General features: G+C 36.9%; 1 protein-coding gene across 16 annotated transcripts in view; it reads left to right on the forward strand.

Annotated features, from left to right (window-relative positions):
• The first annotated feature begins 55 nt into the window (after positions 1-55).
• The window catches only part of FUBP1 (far upstream element binding protein 1), a 36,330-nt gene continuing 12,292 nt past the window's right edge, over positions 56-24,093 (forward strand). For 2 of the 16 annotated variants that reach the window (XM_050900922.1, XM_050900924.1), the window contains exons 1-21: positions 57-252; positions 1,455-1,545; positions 2,539-2,601; positions 3,443-3,481; positions 3,829-3,868; positions 4,656-4,705; positions 4,798-4,869; positions 5,147-5,204; positions 6,855-7,017; positions 7,097-7,195; positions 7,279-7,380; positions 8,045-8,147; positions 8,232-8,332; positions 8,962-9,103; positions 10,125-10,285; positions 11,145-11,299; positions 11,387-11,466; positions 14,333-14,461; positions 14,869-14,943; positions 20,935-21,080; positions 23,588-23,635. In XM_050900922.1, coding sequence (XP_050756879.1) covers positions 139-252; positions 1,455-1,545; positions 2,539-2,601; positions 3,443-3,481; positions 3,829-3,868; positions 4,656-4,705; positions 4,798-4,869; positions 5,147-5,204; positions 6,855-7,017; positions 7,097-7,195; positions 7,279-7,380; positions 8,045-8,147; positions 8,232-8,332; positions 8,962-9,103; positions 10,125-10,285; positions 11,145-11,299; positions 11,387-11,466; positions 14,333-14,461; positions 14,869-14,943; positions 20,935-21,080; positions 23,588-23,635 — 2,031 coding nt within the window. In that variant the 5' untranslated portion in view covers positions 57-138. The other 14 variants (XR_007766856.1, XM_050900927.1, XR_007766855.1 and 11 more) reach the window with 14 other exon arrangements.

Raw genomic sequence — 24,093 nt, forward strand, 5'->3', positions numbered from 1 at the left:
CTCGCGAGGTTACGCTGCCTGCCCTCCCCCCTCCCCGAGCACGATGCCGCGCAGGAATGTGAAAGGCTCCCGCCCGCCGCCATTTTCTTTCTTTCTTGGGAGGCAGCGAGCGGGGCAGGAAGCGGTGGCTGAGCGAGTATGGCGGACTATTCCACGGTGCCCCCTCCTGCTTCGGGCGCTCCCGGGGGAGGCGGCGGTGGAGGTGGAGGAGTGAACGATGCCTTTAAAGACGCGCTGCAGAGGGCTAGGCAGGTGTGTGTGTGTAACGTGGCTCTGCTAAATCAATGGGCCCTCGGGTCCCGGGGCCTGGAGGCAGCAGCTGACCAGGCCGCGGCGCCTGAGCCGCAGGAGGAGGTAGCGGCCTGCGCCCTGACGACGCTCGGCTCTGGGGAGACCTGAGGAGGGGGGCTCCTCCGCCAACATGTGTCTGTGGGGTGTGGGGGGGAAGGTTTGTCCCGTCCCCTCACCCACCCCCGCACCCCCCGCGCACGCCGTAGCGAGCGCCCGCGCCGCCCGCCCGCCCGCCCTCCCTCCTCGGGCAGTGAAAGGTTTTTCCAGTCAATCCCCGGCTCCCTCCGCTCCGCCATTGCCTGCTGGTAGAGTGGGCCCCCGCTGTGCCCCGGCTCGGCCTGAAGTGATCCGCGCCATCGCGGGGCGGCGGGGGTGAGCGGAGCGGCGCTGCGGGGTCCCTGCCGCCGGCCTGCGGGGAGGCAAAATCTCGGCCGGCGACTAGCGGCGCGCCGCGTTATCGGGAGCCCGGCGCCTTGCCGGGCCGCTCGGGCGGCGGAGGGGCAGGAGGGAGGGCGGCTCCGCCGCACGGCCCGTATTGTGTTCCCCGAGGCGCCCTCGGTGCCCGCTAACCTGTTCAGACCGGTTGGGAAGTGCTGCGGCCTGCGGAGCGAAGGCGGCGAGGGCTGTCTTTTCGGAAGTTATTTATCCCGAAGTTTTATTTGTAGCTTTTGCACCACGGGCGATGTTTTCATTATTTCTCGGGCAAAATTTTCGCCTCGTCTGGTAATCAGTCGCGGTTTTGGCAACATTTGAAGACGCGGTGTAGTCGGGACTACTAAGGTTTGAAATAGTTTTAGCGGTCACGCCCTCTGTGAGATACCGCAGTGTTTCGTGAAGAACGGGTAGAAAAGGAAAAGCCCTTTTTAGAAAAAAGTTTCTGGTGTTTGAAGGGCAGGGTTGTTTTTTTTTTTTTTCTTTCAACCGATGAAGAAAATGTAGGAAGCTTTGCTGTTGAAAAATGAGCACAGGTGTCCTTGAAGACATTAAAAAATAAAATTTCTGTGAGCAGAACTGTTTCTAGCAGCAGCCTTTATTTACTTATTTGAGATCATTTTAATATGCATTGTCTAAGTCACTCAAAATCGTTTAGACTTGGAATAAATGAGGGCTGACTGAATTTTTTTTTTTTTCCGTTTTACTCACAACGTCTGCCTTTTGTTTAGATTGCAGCAAAAATTGGAGGAGATGCTGGCACATCAATGAATTCAAACGACTACGGTTATGGAGGACAAAAAAGACCTCTTGAGGATGGAGGTATGCACTCGTTACTGCTGCATTTATTTTTGTTGAGTATGGCCACGGTGCCAGAAAGATTGCAGGTGGTTTTTTTGTTTGTGGGTTGTTTTTTTTTTTTTCCATAGCACAGCATAAAAACATTTTGTTCCCTTTATAGCTCATGACATGCTTTTTCATTTTCAGTTTAATGGGGAAATATGTTTTAAACCATTGTGCTCTAACCTGAAGTGAATGTAAACCTGTTTTAAAATATTTTAAATGTGGTTTAAATGGTGTAAAGAGGAAAATGTATGCCGGGGAGGGGGGCAGATAAATTCATGGTTGAGAAATGCTTACACAGGTATGTCATTTAAGTCTCTTGTTGTGTAGGACTGATTACACTTTGTAAATTACAATTGGAGTAGGAAGTGCTCACTCCTTAAATTTGATTGTTTCATATACTTTATTACTGCGCAGTTTCAAATAAAAGTATTAATGCATTTCATTGTAAAAGCATAGGACTTTAAAAAAAGACAGGAAAGTAAATTTTCTACCTTGTAGACACTTTTGCTTAGTCTAATATTTAAGCCTATAGCATGTGTGAACCCTGATAAGATCATACTTAAATCTTCTAACTTGTTGCAGCTTTTTGGATTTGTCTTATACTGCACTGAAGTTTTCTCCTGAAATGTGTGTGTGTGTCGTCTTCTGTCTCTTACTAAGCAGCCAGTTTGAACTTAACAGGGTTTGATATGTTTAATATACACACAAAATCCTGGCTAAATTGTGGAAAGAAATCTCTGAACTCGTTGAAATGTTCTCATAGGTCTCACAAAAGAGCAATGCCTTTTTTTCCTTTAAGAGGATTGAAACTCAGTCTACAGAATGTAACTAAGGCTTTATATCAGGAGTTCTTGTGTCCTGTAATAAAGTTTTTTTTTTTCTATTAACGGTGAGGTTTTTAATATACAAAAATGAGCTAATGATGCTTCAGATGATATATGTAATGTATTCTTTTTATTTTATGTGTAGATGGCTCTTGGACAAGTCCGAGCAGTACAACACACTGGGAGGGAATGCCCTCTCCTTTTAAAGGCAGGAATTTTTATTTATTACCTGTGTTTAGTATGTAAACATGACATAAACTAGTGGATCTTTCTGGATTGACACAGATATTTCTTGGAATATGTGTCTGAGTTTTTGCTGCACATAAATTATGGTGGTTCATATAACCTTTATTTTGGGGTGGGAAGGAAGCATCTGAAGTCTTATCTTTTCAGATATAGGTTAATTATGACTTTTATTCCTTTACTGTACGGAAAGGATTTGGATGGTAGTGATGTAGTTGCTTTGAATCTGCTTTTTTTTGAAGTTTTATGCTATGAAATGCTTGATATTTGGATAGGAATTTCATATCAACATTCAGATTGAGATTGCATTGTCATGTGATACTGTTGTATTTTCAGATGTCTGATCTAGATTTGTGGTCATTGTCAGAAATTTTTTTTCTTTAAATCATTGTTGATTTTTGTATGGATTTGATTTTTTTTTTTCTTTTTTACTATAGAAGCATCATTAGCTTGAGCAACCAACAGAGCTAAACTTTGTTCCTTGTCTTAGTTAAGTTTCAGTGACTGGCTATCTATGAACAATCTACAGTGTGTTCTGAAAACTGCCTTTTGTTAAACTACTGAATAGATATATGGAAAACCCTAACATCTTTTCAGCTATACTAACCAAGTGCTGAGTGTTCGTGAGATTCTTTCTTTTATTCAGATGATCAACTCCCTGAAATTGGAGGAGAAAAAAGAAAGAAAAGGAAAAAAAAAAAGGAAAGGGGGACTAAAATACACTGGAAAGTTACAATTCACACTAAAAGGTGTAAACACTTCTTGAATTTCTTGGCAAAAAAATTAAAAAAATCTTAATTTTGCAGATCAACCAGATGCTAAGAAAGTTGCTCCTCAGAATGACTGTAAGTAATTTTTATTTTGTTGCCAAAAAAACCTAAACAAGTGTAACATTGTCAGAACAAGAATTTGAAACAGTGTTCTGGTAGGTGGTACTTGAATCAGTAAGATCAAAAGAATGGCTGGGGTTTATGTCTTATTTTCTTGAAGCAGTGTGAGTCTGCTTTGTGAAACTGACAATGCTGTTAGCAACAGTTGAGAATCTTTTTAGCTGTTTTTAAACCTCTTGATAACACTTCTTAAAGTCAACTTGGACAAAAGTTGATACAATTAAGTTTTATTATTAAAGGAGAAGCTTAGTTGTAAATTATACTAGTTGTTTGAATTTAATTTTAACAATATTTGTTTATAGCTTTTGGAAATCAGCTACCACCGATGCATCAACAACAAAGGTAAGAGTTACACTACATCTCATGTAGAGTTTTTCTTTTCACTGAAAGAAAGCAGTTTCAAGAAATTTTTCTGAAAAAGTGGTATCAATGCATAAAGCAATTACTCTGTATTTGTGTGATCTGTTGAAATTTAGCTTCAGCAAGTCCCAAGCCAAACACTTAAAATGCATCTACATTGCTGTCTCTCTGTTTCTCTTCACAGCCTAGGCTGTGCATCAAGCTCAGTAAAAGGAAAATGCATTGCTGATTTTTACTACTTGAGCATAGGTGGCATAAGCAGAACTTGGAAGCAGATCTGAAGGGGAAGGGGCTGACACTATCTTGTAAACAAAAAGGAAAGCTAATGGATTAAAAAAAAAAGAGAAGAAGGAAAAAATTAAACAACTTAGTAGTTTTCTCCACTCATTTCTTCCCTAAACAACCACATCCAACTATTATGCTTTGGCTGGTTTTGGTAGATGAGATGCTGAAATTTGTGTATTTTCAGCATACTTCGATGGATATACAGATGAAACTTAAAATGCTACACTGGCCTTTTCTGTACCCCACATCTGTTAATAGTGAAGAGGACAAAGGAAAACTTGGATCGATGTGGTCACTTTTGTATATCGTCAGTTTACTTAGTACTGTGCTTGCATAATGACTTTTAAAGTTAATGGGAGGCAAGTAAGCCAGGGTGATGGTGGGGACGCTAGCTTTTAGTTTAATGGGAGAATATATATAAATGTAATGCCAATTTGGTCTCTGAGTGGTCGTTGTCTTTTGTTTGATTTAATATTCTCTGTAGGTCTGTGATGACAGAGGAGTACAAAGTTCCAGATGGGATGGTTGGATTCAGTAAGTAGTGTGGATGTGATCTTGTAGTATAGTGAGGGACGTTAGCAGATGCTGTTAATACAAATAAACTTTCTGTGTTTTCTTTCTCCAAGTAATTGGCAGAGGTGGAGAGCAGATCTCGCGCATACAGCAAGAGTCTGGCTGTAAGATACAGATTGCACCTGGTAACTATTTGTGGGTTTTTTCTTTGTTTATTTTGGTGGGGTTTTGGGGTAGAAAGTTCAGAAGGCTGATCATTGCTTCTAATTGCCTGAACCTTCATTTAAGGTATATTTTAATGTTTTGTGCTAATCGCGATTATCACGGTCTAAATGCAGAATGTTGTGATATGCTGATTATTCTACTTCAGTGAAGTTCCAGTAGTTTGCATATTATGTTTAATTTCATAATCTCTTCCTGGCTTAACACTACGGCTAAATTGGTTTTATTTTATGACCGTAGATAGTGGAGGCCTGCCTGAAAGATCATGCATGCTAACTGGAACACCAGAGTCTGTTCAGTAAGTAAAACAAATTCCGTGTGTTCATATTTAACTGTGCAATACACTTCATTTTTTTTAGACCTAAATAGACTATCTAGACAGTATGTTTATAATACTATGCTTTTCCCCTGTTGAAGAGGCAGTCTGGTGACAATTAAATGTATATATAAGAAAAAAGGCCCTGAACCTGCAGTCAGATCCCTCAGCATACTTGGAATTTTAAGACAAAAATATGGAACTTCAACTTTTTCAAGTCAAATCTTGTTGTAGATAATACTTATCTAACCATGCACTGACTTCAGCTTGAGAATGAAATGTGTGAATGTGTATTAAAAGAAATGTATGCTGAAAAGAAACTCTTTATTAACCGTAAATTGGAAGATCACAGGGAAAATGTGGAAAACCAGTAATGTGTAAGTAGGAGTTACTCAAAGCCCGGCCCATCAGAGTTCTTAAATGTCTTTGGTATAAATTAATGTATACCAAAAGTTATGAAAGTGATGTCTATGTAATACCTATCAGCAAAGTTAACTTTTGCCTTCCTGTGTTCAGGGAAGAGGATGATAGCAATGAAATTTTTTTTTTTTTTTTTAACTGGCACAGAGGTTAGATAATCGTTTGAAGACCAACTTGTCCTGGCTTTGCTAGGAAAGATCTTAAGCTTAGTAGTATATTTGGTATTACCTCATTTATGTTAGCTGCTCCCACTTCATGTTTGCAGGTAAGGCCTGCAGCTACACATTTTCGTTTGGGAAAGTAGTATGGCATTCTCCTCTTATGTTGCAGCCAAGCAGGCTGCTGTTCATGAAGTCATTCCTTTATGGGAATTTTCTTTCTAATTATAGTTTATTCTGCTCACATATTAGAGGGAAGAGTTTTTTAACTGATGTTAGTACTGTAATCATGATTTTACTCTGATGGCAACTGACTTAACGCGTGTGGTGAATATATACTTGCTTTTGTTCACTATTCTGGTAATGGTTACAAGTACAAATGTCCTTCCTTTGCATGCTGAATCAAGCAGCAGCTATCATGGTACTCGGTGTTAAAGCTAGGTTTATTTTACAGTCTGGGCTTTTTTGCCTTTTTATAAAACTTAACATAAAATAGATCTGCCTTGAGATTGGCTGATAGTAGATTAAAGAAAAATCACTGTCAAATGAGAGGTTACCTGAATTACTACTGAAATTAAGCAAAGTTAGAAAAAGCTTTCTGTCTGGTGATTTTATTTTTTTTTTTTTAATGCACTGAAAAAGGTAAATTGTAACAATTTCAGATCTTCTAATTAACATTTTTTTTTTTTAAATATTTTAAAGGCCAAGGTTTCCATCTTTTGTTCTGAATTAAGGTTTGATCAATGTAACAATATTCAGGGATGATGGTCATGTTTGAGGAGGTAACTTTTACTTATGTGTGTTTGGTAAAGAACCACCTTTTGTATTCTGACATTGGGGTGGTTTTAGGTCTACCACATTATCTTGCAATTAGTTTCTTAAGTTACTGTTACAGATTTACTGAGTTTGCCTCATATTTCTTAGTGATAGTAATTATATTTCTTCTGCAGAAACTTTTCAAGTTAAAAAAATAAAAATTTCCAAGCAGAATAGGTGTGGGCAAGTGATACTTGTAGGAATAAGTGTATTTATAAATGTATATATTCCTTCACAGATCAGCAAAAAGATTACTTGATCAGATAGTTGAAAAGGGAAGACCTGCACCTGGCTTTCATCATGGTGATGGACCTGGAAATGCAGTCCAAGAAATTATGATTCCAGCAAGTAAAGCAGGATTAGTTATTGGAAAAGGTGGAGAGACAATTAAACAATTACAGGTATATATGTATATTCTCTTAAACGTGATAATATTGAACATGTATTGGAGTGGGTATTGACCTCCCTTTTGTCAAATAGGAGCGGGCAGGTGTCAAAATGGTCATGATTCAAGACGGTCCACAGAACACTGGTGCAGACAAGCCCCTTAGGATAACTGGAGACCCTTATAAAGTTCAAGTAAGGAGTCCTTCAGAATTCAGGGCATTTTTAAATCCATTCTGATGTTGCAGTACCTAAATGAACTTTCATTCTTCTTTTAGCAAGCCAAGGAAATGGTGCTGGAGTTAATTCGTGATCAAGGTGGCTTTAGAGAGGTGCGCAACGAATATGGGTCAAGAATAGGAGGAAATGAAGGGATAGACGTAAGCATGGTTGAAAAACTTGTTCACTGTATTTTAAGATGTTAACATTACAATGTTAAGCTGGGTAATACCACTGAAAGCTCTTAATCAGATTCCAAAAGTGGTTGTGGTATGTAAGTATTACTTGATCATTGCTGAAATTATGTCTTTAAATGGTGTGCGGCATTCACTTTGCATTACCAGCAGTTCTGAACAGTTTCAGCTAGCTGGAGGTTTTTATGAAATAATGAAACAAATTTGATGGCTAAGTATGTAATGCCATTATAGAAATTGGAGTTTGGCCTTTACAGAAGGATATTTAAGTCCACCTATTATGCACGTCATGAGCTTATAACTGTTCATCAGCGGTGAGGCCGAAAGTTTGATCTGCTAGAATCTGCATTTTAGGCCCATTAGAACTTTTGTTCTTTGATTGTGAGAAGCGTAATACTACTGAAATTGCTGCCACTATGAAACTTGTAGTGCATAGAATCTCTTTCTTTTTGATACTTTCATGCAGTGTTTGCTAGGCTTCTCGCTTGATATTAAAAAATTCACACTTCAAAAAGCCTGAACTGGCATAGGGCCGGCCCTAGTTTACCATTCTAATATGTGACCCTTTAATTGTGTGAATTTGGTAGGAATATTTGCATCATTGACTTTTGAAATTTTTTTTCTCTTTAAGGTTCCAATACCACGATTTGCTGTAGGTATTGTAATTGGAAGAAACGGAGAGATGATAAAAAAGATACAGAATGATGCTGGTGTTAGGATCCAGTTTAAGCCAGGTTGGTAATATGTCCATAAGTTTCTGTGAATTGAGTGTAAATTTACTGGATGACATATACTGGAATAGTTCATTTTTATTCCAGATGATGGAACAACTCCAGATAGAATAGCCCAAATCACAGGGCCTCCTGACAGATGTCAGCATGCTGCAGAAATTATTACAGATCTCCTTCGAAGTGTTCAGGTTAGGTAATATGTTGTTTACCATTTAAAATCTCCTGCCTGACTTTTGAAAAGACTTAAAATTTTAAAAATGAGTGTGTAACTAAAGAAAATCATTTAATGGTACCATTTGAATCTACTTCAAAGTTCAGTCTGGAATATGAATGTTTGCTTTTACAGTTACAGTTTTGCAAGTGCCAGGATGATAATGATAATATCGATTCAAAATCATGGCAGTTCTTGATCTGGCTGGTTTTAGAGCTGCTTATTATGTTGTCTTGTATTAATAGCTGATATGCTGTTACTTTTGATTGTAATAGGTGTTTAAAAGATGGTTTAAATGCTTATTGTGAGACGAGCCCCATCACTGCATTTACAGAAGGCAGACAGAAATCATATATTTGTTCATGTGAAACTTTCTGCTTTCTTCTGTATCCTTTCCTTCTTCATCTTTCATATGCAGAGTTGTACAGAACATCTTTTAAAATGTAATTTAGGTCTTCTGGAAAATATACTACTTTAACTATCAAAACTATCTGAGTAGTAAATCAGTTTTTTCTTAACAAATGATGTGATGTAACCAGTTGGCACTAATAATTTGTTTGCAGTAATTTTTATAGAACATGCTAATTTGTTGCTTTTTCTTTTTAGGCTGGTAACCCTGGTGGACCAGGACCTGGTGGTCGAGGAAGGGGTAGAGGCCAAGGCAACTGGAACATGGGGCCTCCTGGTGGATTACAGGAATTCAATTTTATTGTTCCCACTGGCAAAACTGGATTAATCATTGGCAAAGGCAATATATCTTATATATATGTGTGTCTATACGTAGTTAAAAAAACTCTCAGCTTTTCTATTTGTACAAATAGCCATACTAGAGAGATGTTTCAAGAGAAGCCTTTGCAAATAGTTTCACGTACGGTAGAGCAACATAATACTGCTAAATCATAACACTCCTAATATTCTTTTCTTATTTTCCTCACCAAAACACATACCCTAGTAGTTAAAAGTCAAGAACCAATCAATTTATCTAACCCGTTTTTTTTAAAGTGATGAGTTACATTGGTAGTGTTTGGTAGATTCTTAGATGATGTATCTTATAATTAACTTGCATTTGATGCTGCTTGATTAGCCTAGTGTTATTGCATCTATAACTCTTAAAACTAATTTTCACATATTCCAGTGAAGATCTTTTACAGTGGAATCCTGTAACAATTTCTTATGTGTGTGTTTATTAAAATAATTACTTCTCAAGAATTTTGTTTTAAAAATAATTTTACTGTATGCTTCTAAATGAAATGCTTGAGTTATCTTAACCTTTTGTTTGTAATGTGTTTTCCAGACACAACAAATAGGCTGACGTAGTTCAGTTCTTGACCTGGAAGGTTGATTGGTTGTTTGGGGTTTTTTGTTTGTTTTTTTTTTCATGCCAAATGACCCCTGTTTTGAAAACTTTGTGCCTACTAATGATACAAGTAACTTCTCAGGATCTTATAAGAGGAGGAACTAGTTTAGGGAATTTAATTTTCTGGTTTTAGTGTCCTGCAAAAAATGTGGACTTCACCATGTGGTCAGCTTCTGGGGGTTTTTTTGTCATCTGTGCTTGCCTACTGCTTTATAGGGAGGTTAGGCTTTGAGGTTGTATTTACTGATAACCATGGGTATTGAAATGTTGTTAGAATGTTCTTGTGTGGCTTATGAGAATAGGTGTCTTTTCACTTCTCTATCTTCAGCTTCCATGCAGTTGACTTCCTCTGATTTGAATCTTAGTATTTTCATTTTAATGCATGTCATAAAAGCTGTATGTTGCATTGTAGGTGGTGAAACTATTAAAAGCATAAGCCAGCAGTCTGGTGCTAGAATAGAACTTCAAAGAAATCCTCCACCTAATGCGGATCCAAACATGAAGATGTTTACTATCCGTGGAACACCCCAGCAAATAGATTATGCACGACAACTTATAGAAGAAAAGATTGGAGTGAGTGTATAACTATATTTTGGTTTACTGTTATAACTAAACACAATAGGAAGCGAGTCTCCTTTGTGGAGACTTTTCTTCCATTTCACTTCCAAATTACTTAATCAGATAATAAATTGATAATAATAAATGGTAATCTGGGTTTAAAGTAATATAAACATAATGTGATGCACCAAAAGAAGCAAAAACTTGAAATGGAAAGAAACAGTTGCTTTCTTCAATGTAATATAGTGTATTTTTTAATTATGTGTTCTTGAAGATGCCCACTTAGTGCATAATGAAAAATTTGACGACTTCAAAGATACCCTTGATATTCTTAATGCTACTAAACTGTATGTTTAGTTTTTCAGTCTTAGTGTGTTTAAGTAGAGTTTTAATCCAAGTTTACACTCTTTAATTTCACTGCACTTTTGTTTGCATGTGTATGCATGTAATCAAATTTACTACCTGTTTTTTGTACCTGGTCTTGCAAACAGATTTAATTAGCAAGATTAGCCAGATTTAGATGTATCAGTTTATTTTAAAACACTGATAGTCTTGTTTTAGTTTGTGGGTTTGTTAATGCAACTTGTGGAAAAATCTATGTTTATTTGTAAAATTCTTTATTTCCTCAAGAACTGAAATAAATACAGCTTTTTAGTTGCTAATAGCAACTAAATAGCGACTGCTTTTAACTCTCTTCTTTAACTAGCCATAAGCCTAATTAATCTTCAAAAAGACTGTTTTCTCCAGGGAAATGTCTTTATTTAAAAACAATCAAACCTTTTAGATTATATGCTTAAAGTGTTCAGATTTATGCTTCTAAACTGCAGAAAAATGGAGAAGCTTTATTTTCATCTGTGTGCTACTCTTGTTACAGGGTCCAGTAAATCCATTGGGTCCACCTGTTCCCCATGGACCCCATGGTGTTGTTCCTGGCCCACATGGACCTCCTGGGCCACCAGGTCCTGGTGCTCCCATGGGACCATATAACCCAGCTCCTTATAATCCAGGGCCTCCTGGCCCTGCACCTCAGTAAGTACTGCTTCAGCTAGCTTCCTTTTTTGTAGGGTGATCCTGGGACTGGCTTTCACTGTATGTGTATGACTTGATCTTTTATAGTGGTCCTCCAGCTCCGTATGCTCCACAAGGATGGGGCAATGCTTATCCACACTGGCAGCCACCAAATCCACCAGATCCAGGTAAGAAATGTCACAGTTGTACCGTAGTATGGATATGTTTTGAGTACATCCATTTTGTCCTTAGAAGTATATACATTTCACAATTCGTGTTACACTGGTAAATTTGAAAAAGCTCCTATTCTTCAGGCTTTTCTTTACTGATTGTCAGTTTACGTATGTTTTACACTTCTTACATGTTGCTTGTGAGATGTTGAAATTCAGTTGTTACTGTTGGAATATGCTTCTTTACTAAACGTTATCATAAATTGGGATGCAATGTCAATACTTCTTGTAAGACTCTTCGTTAACTGATTTTGTGCAAATCAGTTTGGTTTTTTTACAATGGATGTTTTTACGTAGAGTTCTCTATTGAGGATATGTTTTCTTTAATAGTCAATATTTTATTTTAAACAGTGCCCCTTACAATCTCACTGATCCTGACTTTGCACACTTTATGCTATATTATGTATTTCTAGCTTTTGTTGACCTGCATGAGGATTGCTTCTCTGAGTCTGATGCAAATGTATTTTGTTCAGCCCTTTTTGAGGGATAAAACTTCTGTTGAACTGCTGTTAATACAGTAAAACTAATTAGGATTCTGTGTTTTGAGCTTTTGCTTATAATAGTTTTTCTTCTGAAACCCATCTTTGTAGAATCTGTTTCTTCTATTTCTGTTTATCTTTGTCAAGACGGGGAGTTTTTACTTAATTACAACTTCCCGAAGTTTTAGTGTCCTGCTTTTCTTTGCTTCATCCTTTGGTTGGACTAGAGCATGTGGGGAAACGGAACTGCAGTCACAGAAGGCATGGTAAGGCTAGATGCTCGAGTCCCTTGTACCTCATTTGTTTGAGGTAGAGCTTCTTCAGAACTTCAGCCAGAAGGTCTCAATTTTATTTTTGTTGTAAGTGGAATAAGTATTTTGTGATAGCCACTGGTCCTGACACAAGTTCCATTAGTGAAAAAGGGGAGGGCTTTGAAGGATGTCACAATCTACAGAGAGTTCTGTTCATGTTCAAGTCTTTTATATATCCTTTCTTGGGAAAGAACCATCTCTGGTTTCAGTTCCCAACTTTTATAAGAGGTAGCTCTGCATGCTTAGTACTTAAAAATGCTTATTGTCATTATTTAAAATTAAAATGATTCAAAGTGACTTGAAGTCTCAGCATACCAAAGCGTCATTTAATCCAAAACCACTGCCAAAATGTTACAACCTTTTTCATACCACCTTTTCATTTTTTATAAAATAATTTATCTACATAAAGATCTGTAAGAAAAATGGCAAATGCTCATCTTGATGATGATTTTATAACCATTTTTTGGATAAATTCTCCTCTTAAAAATCTAATGAAGTTTTCCTGTGTGCAGTTGAAGTTGGTGTTTCTTTCGACTAGCATTTATTTGGATGAGTTTTGTATGGTTTTCCACTTCGTTGCTCATTTCAGTGTAACAAATGGGTTATCTTAGTATTTTTTTCAGAGGTGCTTTCTCCAGAACCATGCTTGCCTCTTGTCATGTGAAAGTGGAGCTAGTTCCTACAGTCAGATTTCTTTGGAAATTTAATGATTCCTGCTCTGTGTTCTTCTATTCTAGAGAAGTAACTACTAAGGGGAAAGGGGGGGAACCGAGCAATGGCTTATTTGATATTTGCAGGTAACCTTAGAATATAGTACATGTTAGTTTAAATCCACTGTTGTTGATGGAAGCAGTGTAATTTAAAAAGGAAGCAGCGTGTTAACATTGTTTTCTGTATGCTGATACTACTGTGTGCATTTGAAGTGTTTACATCTGACTTTAATGCTAAATGAAATACTGTAAGAAATTTGTTGTGTTGTGGATTTCTTCTCCCTGAGTGCCTTTTTCAGGGGATTTCTTCTTTCTCTTCCATTAGTCACTGTCTTACCTATTTTGTGTTCGGGGAGGGAATATACTTCCATTCCCATGTATAGTTATTCTGAAGTATCAGTTGTGTCTGTGTCCCTATGTGAAGTTCTCTCCTCAGTTGGCTGCATTTATTTGCGAATATTTTTGTCCTTTAAGGAAGCAAATAATGTTAAAGGATGCTGGTTGTGTTACAGAACATTATGTTTTCTAATAGTAGATTTGCAGTTTTTGTGGATTGCCAATCTGGTAATATAATCAATCTCTGTGATTCAACAAGAATAAGGCATTCCTAAAGGCTGTATGTGAAAAACGGAGAAATAAGGCTCTAGGAAGCAGCGTCATTGGCCTACCTAGATGTAGTTAAAACTAAGGGAAGCATGGAGATAGCTGCAGAAGATGCAGATGTGGCTATTATTTGTTATACTAAAAAGCTGTAAGTAGACAGTGATGCTTTATAGCTATGTATGGGAATTCAGGTTCTTAAAATGCTATGTGTTTCTGCATTTTACTGTTACCTTAAAGTTTAACTGACAAGCATTGCAAATACCTAGTAAGATCTGTATTCTTCTGTTTCAGAAATACGTATTTGGCATGCCTCCTCCGCCTGTGCCAGTGTCATTAGTGTGAGGTTATAAGAAAAATAAAACCACTGAAATTGTTTGGTGCTGGAATGATTCATTGTTGCTACCGTTTAGTAACATGACTGTTCATTTAAACTGGAAAATCTGTTTCTGTTTATCACATTTTAAAATTAATAAATGACATTGTAGTAAGGGTTCTAGAATGATTTTTATCTCATCAGTCCTATGAAAGTATGCTTTGTACTTGTCTGAAACCTCATCGAACGTTTATGCTAGAAAGAAAAGATACTTACAGGTTGTCCATGGTTATTTGGTTTAGATGGATTTTTCCCTGGAGGAAAATATGAGTGCTTAGGACAGGGTTAATTGAGGACAGCATTCTGTTCATACTACTTTTTATGAATGCTTCTGTTTTGTTTTCATAGGTAAGCCAGGAACAGATCCCAATTCAGCAGCGTGGGCAGCTTATTATGCTCACTACTATCAGCAGCAAGCACAGCCACCACCCGCAGCCCCTCCTGGTGGACCAGCTACAACCCAAACTAATGGACAAGGTAGCTATTTAGTAAAATGGTTAAATTTCTCATTGCTGGGAGTGTGGATACCCCATTATTTTTTATTGTTGTCTTGATATATTGGGTAAATTTATTGTAAGGTAGCTGGTTTTCTTGGAAAACTCTTGCTTACAGCCTTCAACGTTGCTTTTCTTAATTTCAGCAGTAATAAGGGTAATGTATTTATCTTGTAATATACTCTAAAGAGAATTTTGCTGCAGCTTGGGCTGACTTAATAGTGCATTGTTCATATTTGTAGTAGCTTGTACCACATAGGTTTATAGTGTCAGATTTCAGTGATGTTATTTGGGAGTGTTACTGAAAAATTTAGCTGATTATTTGTAAATTGTTCTATGTATGAAAGAAAATCCAGTCGTTTTATTTTGACTATTTTTAATGTGATTCAGGAGATCAGCCAAATCCAGCACCAGCAGGGCAGGTTGACTATACCAAGGCCTGGGAGGAGTACTACAAAAAAATGGGTACGTGCGCATGTTTTTTTTCCTGTTGTTGCGTAGTAGAATGTTTTAGGAGACTTGCGTATTTCGTTTGATGAGATGGGGTTTTTTACCCCCAAAAAATAAAAATGCACAATCCATATGTCTTCTGAACCATATACTGCTAGAGGCCCTGAACCCTGGAGAAAAATAGACTTAAAAATTTGTGTTGTGTTTAAGGCATTTACTTGTACGCATGGTAGTAATTAGCTTTGCAAAAATACTTCATGCCTAATGAGATGTCTATATTTGATCATTGGGAAACAACATCTTTTAAATACTTCAATCAGTATTTTTAAGTGTATTTTTAAAGTATATTTCATAAGTTTTGGAGTTCAACTTTGATCTACTTTATGAAGCTGTTGTTTGTCTTGTTTGGTAGTTGTTTCCTAATGCTTTTAAGATTAGAGATTTTTTTTTTCTTGTAACTTGCTTTCTGTGTTCCAGGTTATTAAAGCATCATAACTAGCTTTCATTTATATCATGCCCTTTTCTAAATAGTATTTGCTTTGCAGCCCTTAAGAGCTGTGTTTAAACTGCAGGTTATATGTTGTTGCTAGCTTTTTCAAAATATTTTGCTTGAGCTGACTTACAAAACTGAAATGTATTTGCTTGTTAAGTTGATGATTTCATCGTTTACTGAATAAGGAAAGAATATGGGGTCTTGATGCATTGGCAGAAGGTGCTGTTATCTTTTAAATCATGGGAATGTCTTGCAGGTCAGTGTTTTGTCCACAGGGTCCTCCCATGGATGTTATAGTTGATGTAGATTTGTGTAGTGAGGACTAGAGGGCTTATGAATGCCAATGCTTTCCCTGGTATCTCTGTTTGACCAGACATATAGCAGCATCTAGTTTGGATTTTTTGTTTGTTTGGGTGGTAGGTTTTGGTGAGTGTTTTGCCCTCTTCCAACTGCACCCCCTTTTCTCATGGAATATTAAAAAGCATTTGGAGTTTAGATTAATAGCGTGTTTAATTCCTCTTACCAACCTTCTACCAGGTTGATCTCAAATTATTTTACCTTTATTCTTCTTTATTTTGGCACAGCATAAGTGATGAAATGAAACAGAAAATATATAATGATGATTTACTTCAAGAATTGTGTATCAGACTAAGAAAATTGCAAGAGAACTAACAAGCGTGATTTTTAAGATGTGTTGGCCTTTCCATTTCTCCTCTTCCTGTTTCCTTTAACTACTTTTTTTCAATTTGCTGTCTCTGTTACTTCAGCTCATGTTCTTCAATGCAAAGTTATGGGGTTTTTTCACTGCCTTTTTAAGAATAATGTAATTTGTTGGCAGAGGCTCTTCCATCTTTTTAATTTGCTATCTCTGGAAAGCAAAGTCTGGGTTGCAGTAGGCTTGCATTTGCTCTAATTAAGTAATAGCTAGTTGTAAGGTATTGGAATAGAGTTTCTGGGAGCAAGTCCAAAGAGGAGTGTGAACCCAGAAAAGATAGACATTGGGAGATGTAAAGAATTGCTCTTAAAATGTAAAATTAAAAAATTCCAAGACAACAGTCAAATAAGAGGAAAAACAGAAGGGCAGTTCTGATCTTCATTTCTTCTTCTAGTTCAAATTGAGTTCTTTGCCTGAAGGAGAACTCTTGATGTCTGGACCTGCATAACTTGACTGTGTAAATCATGAGAACTTTTTGCTTCTTCAGCATGTTGAAAATCTTGATATGGAAGATATCATTTCTCTTAAGATCCACTTAGAAAAGAGGAAGAACTGACCAAGTGAGGTTGAAGGGCAGAGAATTCACCTAGAGTTGATTTAGTGCTACATGGAGGTGTTTTTCCCCACCTCCATAACAACAGTGTTAAGAAGCAGTAGATGATCTGATGAACAGGAACGCTGTCCATCAGCAGGTTCGTGTGGTCTCCTGGCTCTCAAATACAGCTACTACTGTTCGTGCTTCCTACAGTACTGTAATGCTTCTGTTCCCATTAACTTGTGCAAAAGGGAGAAGGTAGGAATTAAAAGTCACTCGCTCTTTGACTCTTATTTTGGATTTTTCACAGCATGGATAATTACACAAACAGTTGTTTTGGAGAACTGAATTGAAACTTGGGACTTGCTGAGCCCAAGCAGTTTTGGTTTTGCTGCTGAAGATGACTGCTTTGATAATCCATGTGGCAAGCTTATGAGGGTGGCAGTACTGAGCTAAACAAATTGGATGTGATACTGCAATTGGTGCTCTGGATTTTCTCATACTTTGTTAAGTATGAGTGATCTGAAAACTCTAAAGCACTCCTGAATATTCCCATCAAAACCATAATACTGTTTTCCAAAGTGGCTTCCTACTGGTGCAGTATGACTTGGCTAATCACAGAGAACACTTTCCTATTTTTTTCATTGTATGGAACAGTGGCTTGAAAATCACCTGGTTTTCAACTCAGAAATACAGTGGCAAAGTCCATCTCCTTTTTCAGACTCTTGTTTTGGTCAGGGACTATTGCTTTGAGTAGCAAATACAATTAAAAATAAGGCTGAAAAGCTAGTAAAATTACTCATGCACACTGGTAAGTCACTGTACGTTGATCTTGTAGGTGACCCAGACCATGTATTTGCTTGGTACCCTACTTCATAAATTCAGAAAATTTGTTTTAAATTTCCCTTGAGTATTACTAGGTAACAAGACAGTAGTTTAGCTTTTGAAGACATATAGATGCTGTTATCTTGAATTGGAGGCATAGTATTTTTATTTTCTCTACAAGAGCTGAAATAAAGATTTGCATAACTGGGCCCTAAAAATCTCCCGAGGATAACAGTTCCCTCTAAACATGAAATGATATTTTAGTAAATGATCTATATGTCACCATAGGAGTTTGTAAATTTATCATTTAAAGTCATTCTAATATATTGTGGGCTTGATTTATAGTTAAGGGATTCCATAATAAAGTAGTGGAACTGTTCTTTAATGATTCCTCAGCATTGTAGTGGGAAAGAGGACAAAGAACAGTTTTCTCTTACTAGAATCACCCTTGATGATTTGCGTAGTGGAAGAACTGTAGAATCATCTGGCATTTTCGTAGCCTTCCTTAATGGGGAGGTATTCTGTGTTTCTTGTATTTTCTTTGTATGTAGTTTATCAATCTTACTTGTTAGTGTTCCAGTTGAATCTGAATATTAATGAGCATGTACTGTTTCAGTGCAGTTCTGTACACTGAAAGGAAGTTTTGACTAAACTGTTGAATTCCATGTGTAGGTTCAGAATTACTTGCAGTAGTTAGTAGGGGAATGATGCAGCTAAAATACTTTGAATTTTTACTAACCCATTTCAGGACAGAAGTCCAGTTTGACATCTTTGAGTAGATGTTAAACTTCCTATATTTATTATTTGAATTTCAACACTGCTTTGGGATACCTGGCTGAATGTCAGAAGATTCTTGGGTCATAATGCACAAAAAATGCCTTAGCTTTGACATTCAACTGTGCTGACAGCTATGACAGCTAAACAATTTGTAAGTAGAATTATTATCTCATAAATTAATAGTGAACTTGCAAAAAGTGTATCCTGGGATAATTTGTAGCCATATTAAAGGTCATTTTGGTTAAAATAATTGATCACAAGTGTAAATTGCAAGTTGTGGTAAATTATAAGTACAAATTGTAAAATGTTATTTCGGCTCTTAAGATTTGAAGAAATTTAAGTAAGTTTTCTAGGAAAACTATTGCTTTACTGTATAACCCAAAAAGTGATGAAGAGGGTTTTTTAATGTATCTACAGTGTAAGTGGAAAAACTAAGTTGTGTAGAGGGTTGGAAAATGGAAGATTGTATTTTGAAGACATTCAGGATAGTGCTTTGCCAAATGTTCAGATTCTCTGCTCGTGCTATTTTTGAGAGGATTGGGAGAATACATATATATGTAAGAGGAATGTGGATAGCTAGTATTCTTCATGTGAATTTTCTGTGTAAAACTATTTAAAAAACAAACAAACCCAACCTTCTCTTTGATACCCTAGAAAACAGTTCATTAGAATCTTGGATACTCATGTTCCCCAGAAGGTTGCTCAGTGGTCTTGTATCCAAATAAAAGGTGAGGTGGTTTCAGATAGGATTGAAAACTTCCAGCCCTCGTCTTGCGGAAGCTGTCCGTTTTTCTTGATAGCAGAACAGAAGAGTAGGTGCACATGGAATTGTACAGGGTGCAGGCTTGCATTTTGCTTGGATTTATTTGATGTGGTGTGATTGGATGTGGTGTTGTTTTTTGGGGGTTTTTTTAGTATCCTAGAAAAACCTTGGGGAGGTGGTGGTTTTTCGGTAGTATCCTAATTCTGACTGTAAAACTTTAATTTGAAAAAAGTAACCCTTTAAAAATGTAGATCACAAAAACGTCATATCACAGTAGTAATAGTTGTTCTGTTTTGGAAGTTCAAGAAACTTAAAATGAAGCACTCCATATAAAACCCTTCTGTCTGGATGCATGCAGGCATGAGGACAGATGATTGGATAGAGGATAGAGAGTGGTATTCTGTTTATAGTCAGGTACATTCTGCAGTGCTAACTGCAAAAGCATCTTTCATATAAAAACTTGTGAAGAAGATAGTGGTAATAAGTGGAGTATGTTTGATGTTTCTGAAATAAGAGAAGGGAAAAAGGAAGTAAAGATGTCTGAGACAAACCTTCCTTGGAAGAACAGCATGACGGAGGTCCTAAAAAGTTGACTGTAATTTTTTTTTTTTAAATACACTCAAGAGTTCTTGTGTATTAGTCTATCGCCTTAATAGAGTTTTTAAGCTGCACGTTGATTTTGTTGAAAGGACTGGTAGTTCTCAGCTGTAAGTCTGGGAGAGTGTGTGTGTGTCTACACGCTATTATTTCTAGAGTATCAGAACTTAAGCAAAGGTTGGAAGGAGAAGTTTCAGGACTATTCTGTGGGGGAGTAAATGTTTGCAAAAATTAATGCTGTTTTTGAAAAATGTAATCTGCAGTAAGCTAGCAATTGCATTAAGGAGGCCGAAATTGGGGGAGTGAATGAATTGGCATCTGGTGAGTTAATTAATGCAGTCTGTACAATAAGATAAAGTTAGTGTAGGTGGATTACAAAAAGTAATCTCACCTGTTGTCCTGGTTTCAGCTGGGATCGAGTTAACTTTCTTCCTTGTAGCTGGTACAGTGCTGTGTTTTGGATCCAGTGTGAGAATACTGTTGATAACACACTGCAGTTTTAGTTGTTGCTAAGTAGCGCTTATCTTAAGTCAAGGACTTTTCAGTTTCCCATGCTCTGCCAGCAAGCAGGTGTGCAAGAAGCTGGGAGGGAGCAGAGCCAGGGCAGCTGACCCAAACTAGCCAAAGGGATATTCCATACCATAGAATGTCATGCCCAGTATATAAACTGGGGGGAGTTGGCTGGGAGGGGCGGACCGCGGCTCAGGCATCGGTCAGCGGGTGGTGAGCAATTGCATTGTGCATCACTTGTCTTTTCTTGGGTTTTATTTCTCTCTCTTTTTGTTATATTCCTTTTCATTACTGTTATTATATTTTGTTGTTGTTGTTATATTTTACTTTAGTTATTAAACTGTTCTTATCTCAACCCACAAGTTTTACTTTTTTCCCCCCCCAATCTTTTCCCCATCCCACTGGGAGGGAGGAGGAGTGGGGGAGCGGCTTCATTGTACTTAGTTGCTGGCTGGGGTTAAACCAGACACCTGTTGACCTGTATTTTAATGTAAATGCTACCAGTTGTTCAGGTCAGTTTAGGTCAGCAGGCTTTAAAGGCTTTTGCTGTGGAGCATGATTCAAGAGCTGGAAAAAACTGTCCTTATGGTTCCTCAAGTTTGCTTTACATGGGAATCATTACATTAAAGTACTAGGATGAGTGGTTAGGTAAAAAAAAGCAGCCACAAGATTTTTCGAAAGCCTCAGAGGAATATTGCAAGAAGCTAGGTAACATTTGTTAGGCAGTGAGATTTTTAAATTTTCTCATCTCTGTTGCAGCAACAAAGCTATATAACTTTTATTACTTGTAGGTCAAGCAGTTCCTGCCCCTGCTGGGGCTCCGCCAGGTGGTCAGCCAGATTACAGTGCAGCATGGGCTGAGTACTACAGGCAACAGGCAGCATATTACGCCCAGACAAGTCCACAGGGAATGCCACAACATCCTCCAGCACCACAGGTATAAAGTTTAAGTGTTTTTTGGCTGGCTTCCATTTCAGTGGTTATAGATATTTTTTTGCATGTCTCCTGCTTTGTTACCTTTGGAGTATGCATCCTTTTTTCTAGCGAAATAACTATCAGAATAATTAACAGATGACTTTGTTTACCTGATAACTTGAGTTCTGTATCTATCCATATGTTTGGTGATTATGTTTTTTTTAAAAAAAAAGAAACTTTCTCCTCCCAGGGTTTTGAAAACCATGCAAGAAGCCACCACCATTTACATTAACCAATTTTTCTTTCTTAAAGGCTTCACTCCTGAGTTAGCTCAATTTAAAGGATTTTCTTTAACTTTTTGTGTATCTCTTATGTATCTCTTCTGCACAGGGCCAATAATAAGAAGTGGACAATACAGTATTTGCTTCATTGTGTGGGGGAAAAAACCTTTGTTAAATGTATGGATGCAGACGCCTTGATGAAGATCTTAATTTTGTTTGGTTAAAAAAATAGTGTTTTTGAAAATGTACAAAATATCTATCACTACTGATAGGAGGTAATATTTCTGTGTAGAAATGAAAAATGGTTTGTTTTTAGTATTAGTGTAGATGTACACATTCCAGCAAATGTATTTGCAATTATGTGGTCAATGCTTTGTGATATAAATGTACTTTTTCAATGTATACTTTATCACTTTTAAAATGCCTGTTTTGTGCTTTACAATAAATAATATGAAACCTCCTGTGTCGGTAAGTTGGATATGTGGGTATATAAAGAGTTATAGGATTGATTTGCAATGCTGAATGAAGGTACCTGTACACAAACGAGATTTTTTTTTCCCCCCCCCATGGAACCTTGTTGAGTTTAAAAACTGGTCATTAGCATGTTTTTCCCCTCTTGCAGAATAGTTGTAGATGGAGGATCTCTTTCATTCATTGTATTTTGCTGCCTAGCACCAGTAATCTTGATACCTTAATTTTCTTTCTATTTGATTAAAACTGCATGTGTTTAAGAAGGTGATCTTTTGGCATACTTCCATTGCATTAACAGTGAAATTTCCTTTTATACGTGACCACTGTTTCAGACCTGTGCAGCTGCTATAACAGATAACTTTTGTTCTTAATTGAATACTTCAAAACTGTTCCTGCATAACTTCTATGGATTTTTTCAGACTAGTTATAAAATTTATTTTAAGTGTAATGTGCGTAAGCCTTCAGTTTAAAGTAGTCCACTTCGAAGTTCAGTGTAGAAAAGTCAATGTGGTATGCATAGTAGTTACAAAAATTGCATCTGTCCGTAAAACGCTGTTTTGTTTGAGTGGTGGGGAGTGGTTGAGAACTTCCTGCAGAGCAGTTAACTTCTGTTTTTGTAAATACTCAAGTATTTGAATCAATTGATTATTTTTTTTATATATACTTGAAACTTCTTATTGCTCTAATGCTCATACTAAAAATCTGATTCTCTTGAAATCCTATGTTTGATCTTTGCATATTTATTGGCTCTTTGCATATATTAGACTACATGCAATACAGTCTGTCTTGCCATTGTCTGTTGAAGTGCAGGTTTGATCCAGCCAGTATAGAACTAGCTCTATAGGGGTGAGGAGGACTGTGCTGTGTATCATCCTTGATTGTTCCTTCAAGGAGCATTGCACTGTAAGTACATCAGAATGACAAATTGATGAACTGCAACAGTATCTTTTTGTCAATGTTCCACATAATGAAAATGCCATACTTGTGTGACTATTATGTTGGAATACAGTGCTGATATCTTAGGAAATCATAATTGCTTCTTAATTCAGAAACATAGGTTTGCGTATATATATATACATACACATAATATGAGCTTTGTGGGTAAGTATTCCTGAAACGTTTAGCAATAGCTAAAGAAAATCATGTTTCTGTTTATCTGAGTAATAGTTTTTTTTCATTAGTACTCCTGAGACAGCTGTATCATTCAGTGTTTTAAAGTATGCATATCGTAACATTGAAGTCTTTGGAACCACTTGTTAGACAGAAGTTGTCTTTGTCTTCAGATAGTTTGCAGATATGTAGTGATGTAGGTATGTTTTAAATAATTCTATAACTGTTACTTGCTTTATCTTTTGGAACACCATATTGTTGCTTTGAGAATAAATTTTTTTAGGGTGGCTGCACAGAGAAGTAAAAGTTAAGGCTTGAAAATTGAAGTAGTTTATTCAGGTAATTAGCAATGTATGTATTGTGCTGTAGAAATAGAAGGAATTATTTTTATCCCTTTTAAAATTAGGAATTATTCTGGTAGCTTAAAAAAGGCTAGGACAGTATTTGCTATCTTTAGTGTAGGGTATGAAGTTTAATAGTTCAGATATTTTGCATGGTATTTTGTAGATAACCTTTATAGAATGGTGCATTTATTATGTACTAAACTGAGCAAAATTAAATTCACTGGATTCTTTATCATTCACAAAATGGAGGCTGTTGATTTTGATTCATTTAAGGTATAAAATCTTTATTAATTGCAAACAGTGCAATTATTTATACTTCACAGTGCCTTCCCAGACCTTCCACCTTAGGTTCTGCTGCAAAAAAGCAACAGGTAAGCACAACCTAAGGAAGTATATAAATTAATATATTTCAGTACATTAATGTTGTCCCTGTGAGATCTCTGTGGTTGTGTATTGAAAAGCAATCTGCTGCTTCCCCAAATGCATTGTTACTCACGGTTCCATTTCAGTGGAAAGTCTTTTAAGTTTTTAAACAACTGTTTATATTTCTAGGTAAATATGTATTTTAATTTTTTTTTTTAAGAAAAGATGAGTAGATTGCAGTAATTAAACTTGATCAGAATAAGTAATTTTTGTTATTTTTCCTCAAATAGCTAATTGTTGCAATTAAAGAATCAAAACCTTTAAAATATGCAGGGATTACTTTGGTTAGAAACGTCAACAGCCTTCACAAATGTTTTTTGTAATAGGGCACTATTCCCACTCAAACCCGTAAGACCTAAATATAAAGAATATGACTTGTTGTTATCACTGAACTTGATAACTTGTC

This window comes from Gymnogyps californianus, chromosome 8, assembly GCF_018139145.2.
Source record: "Gymnogyps californianus isolate 813 chromosome 8, ASM1813914v2, whole genome shotgun sequence".
Taxonomy (NCBI): Eukaryota; Metazoa; Chordata; class Aves; order Accipitriformes; family Cathartidae; genus Gymnogyps; species Gymnogyps californianus.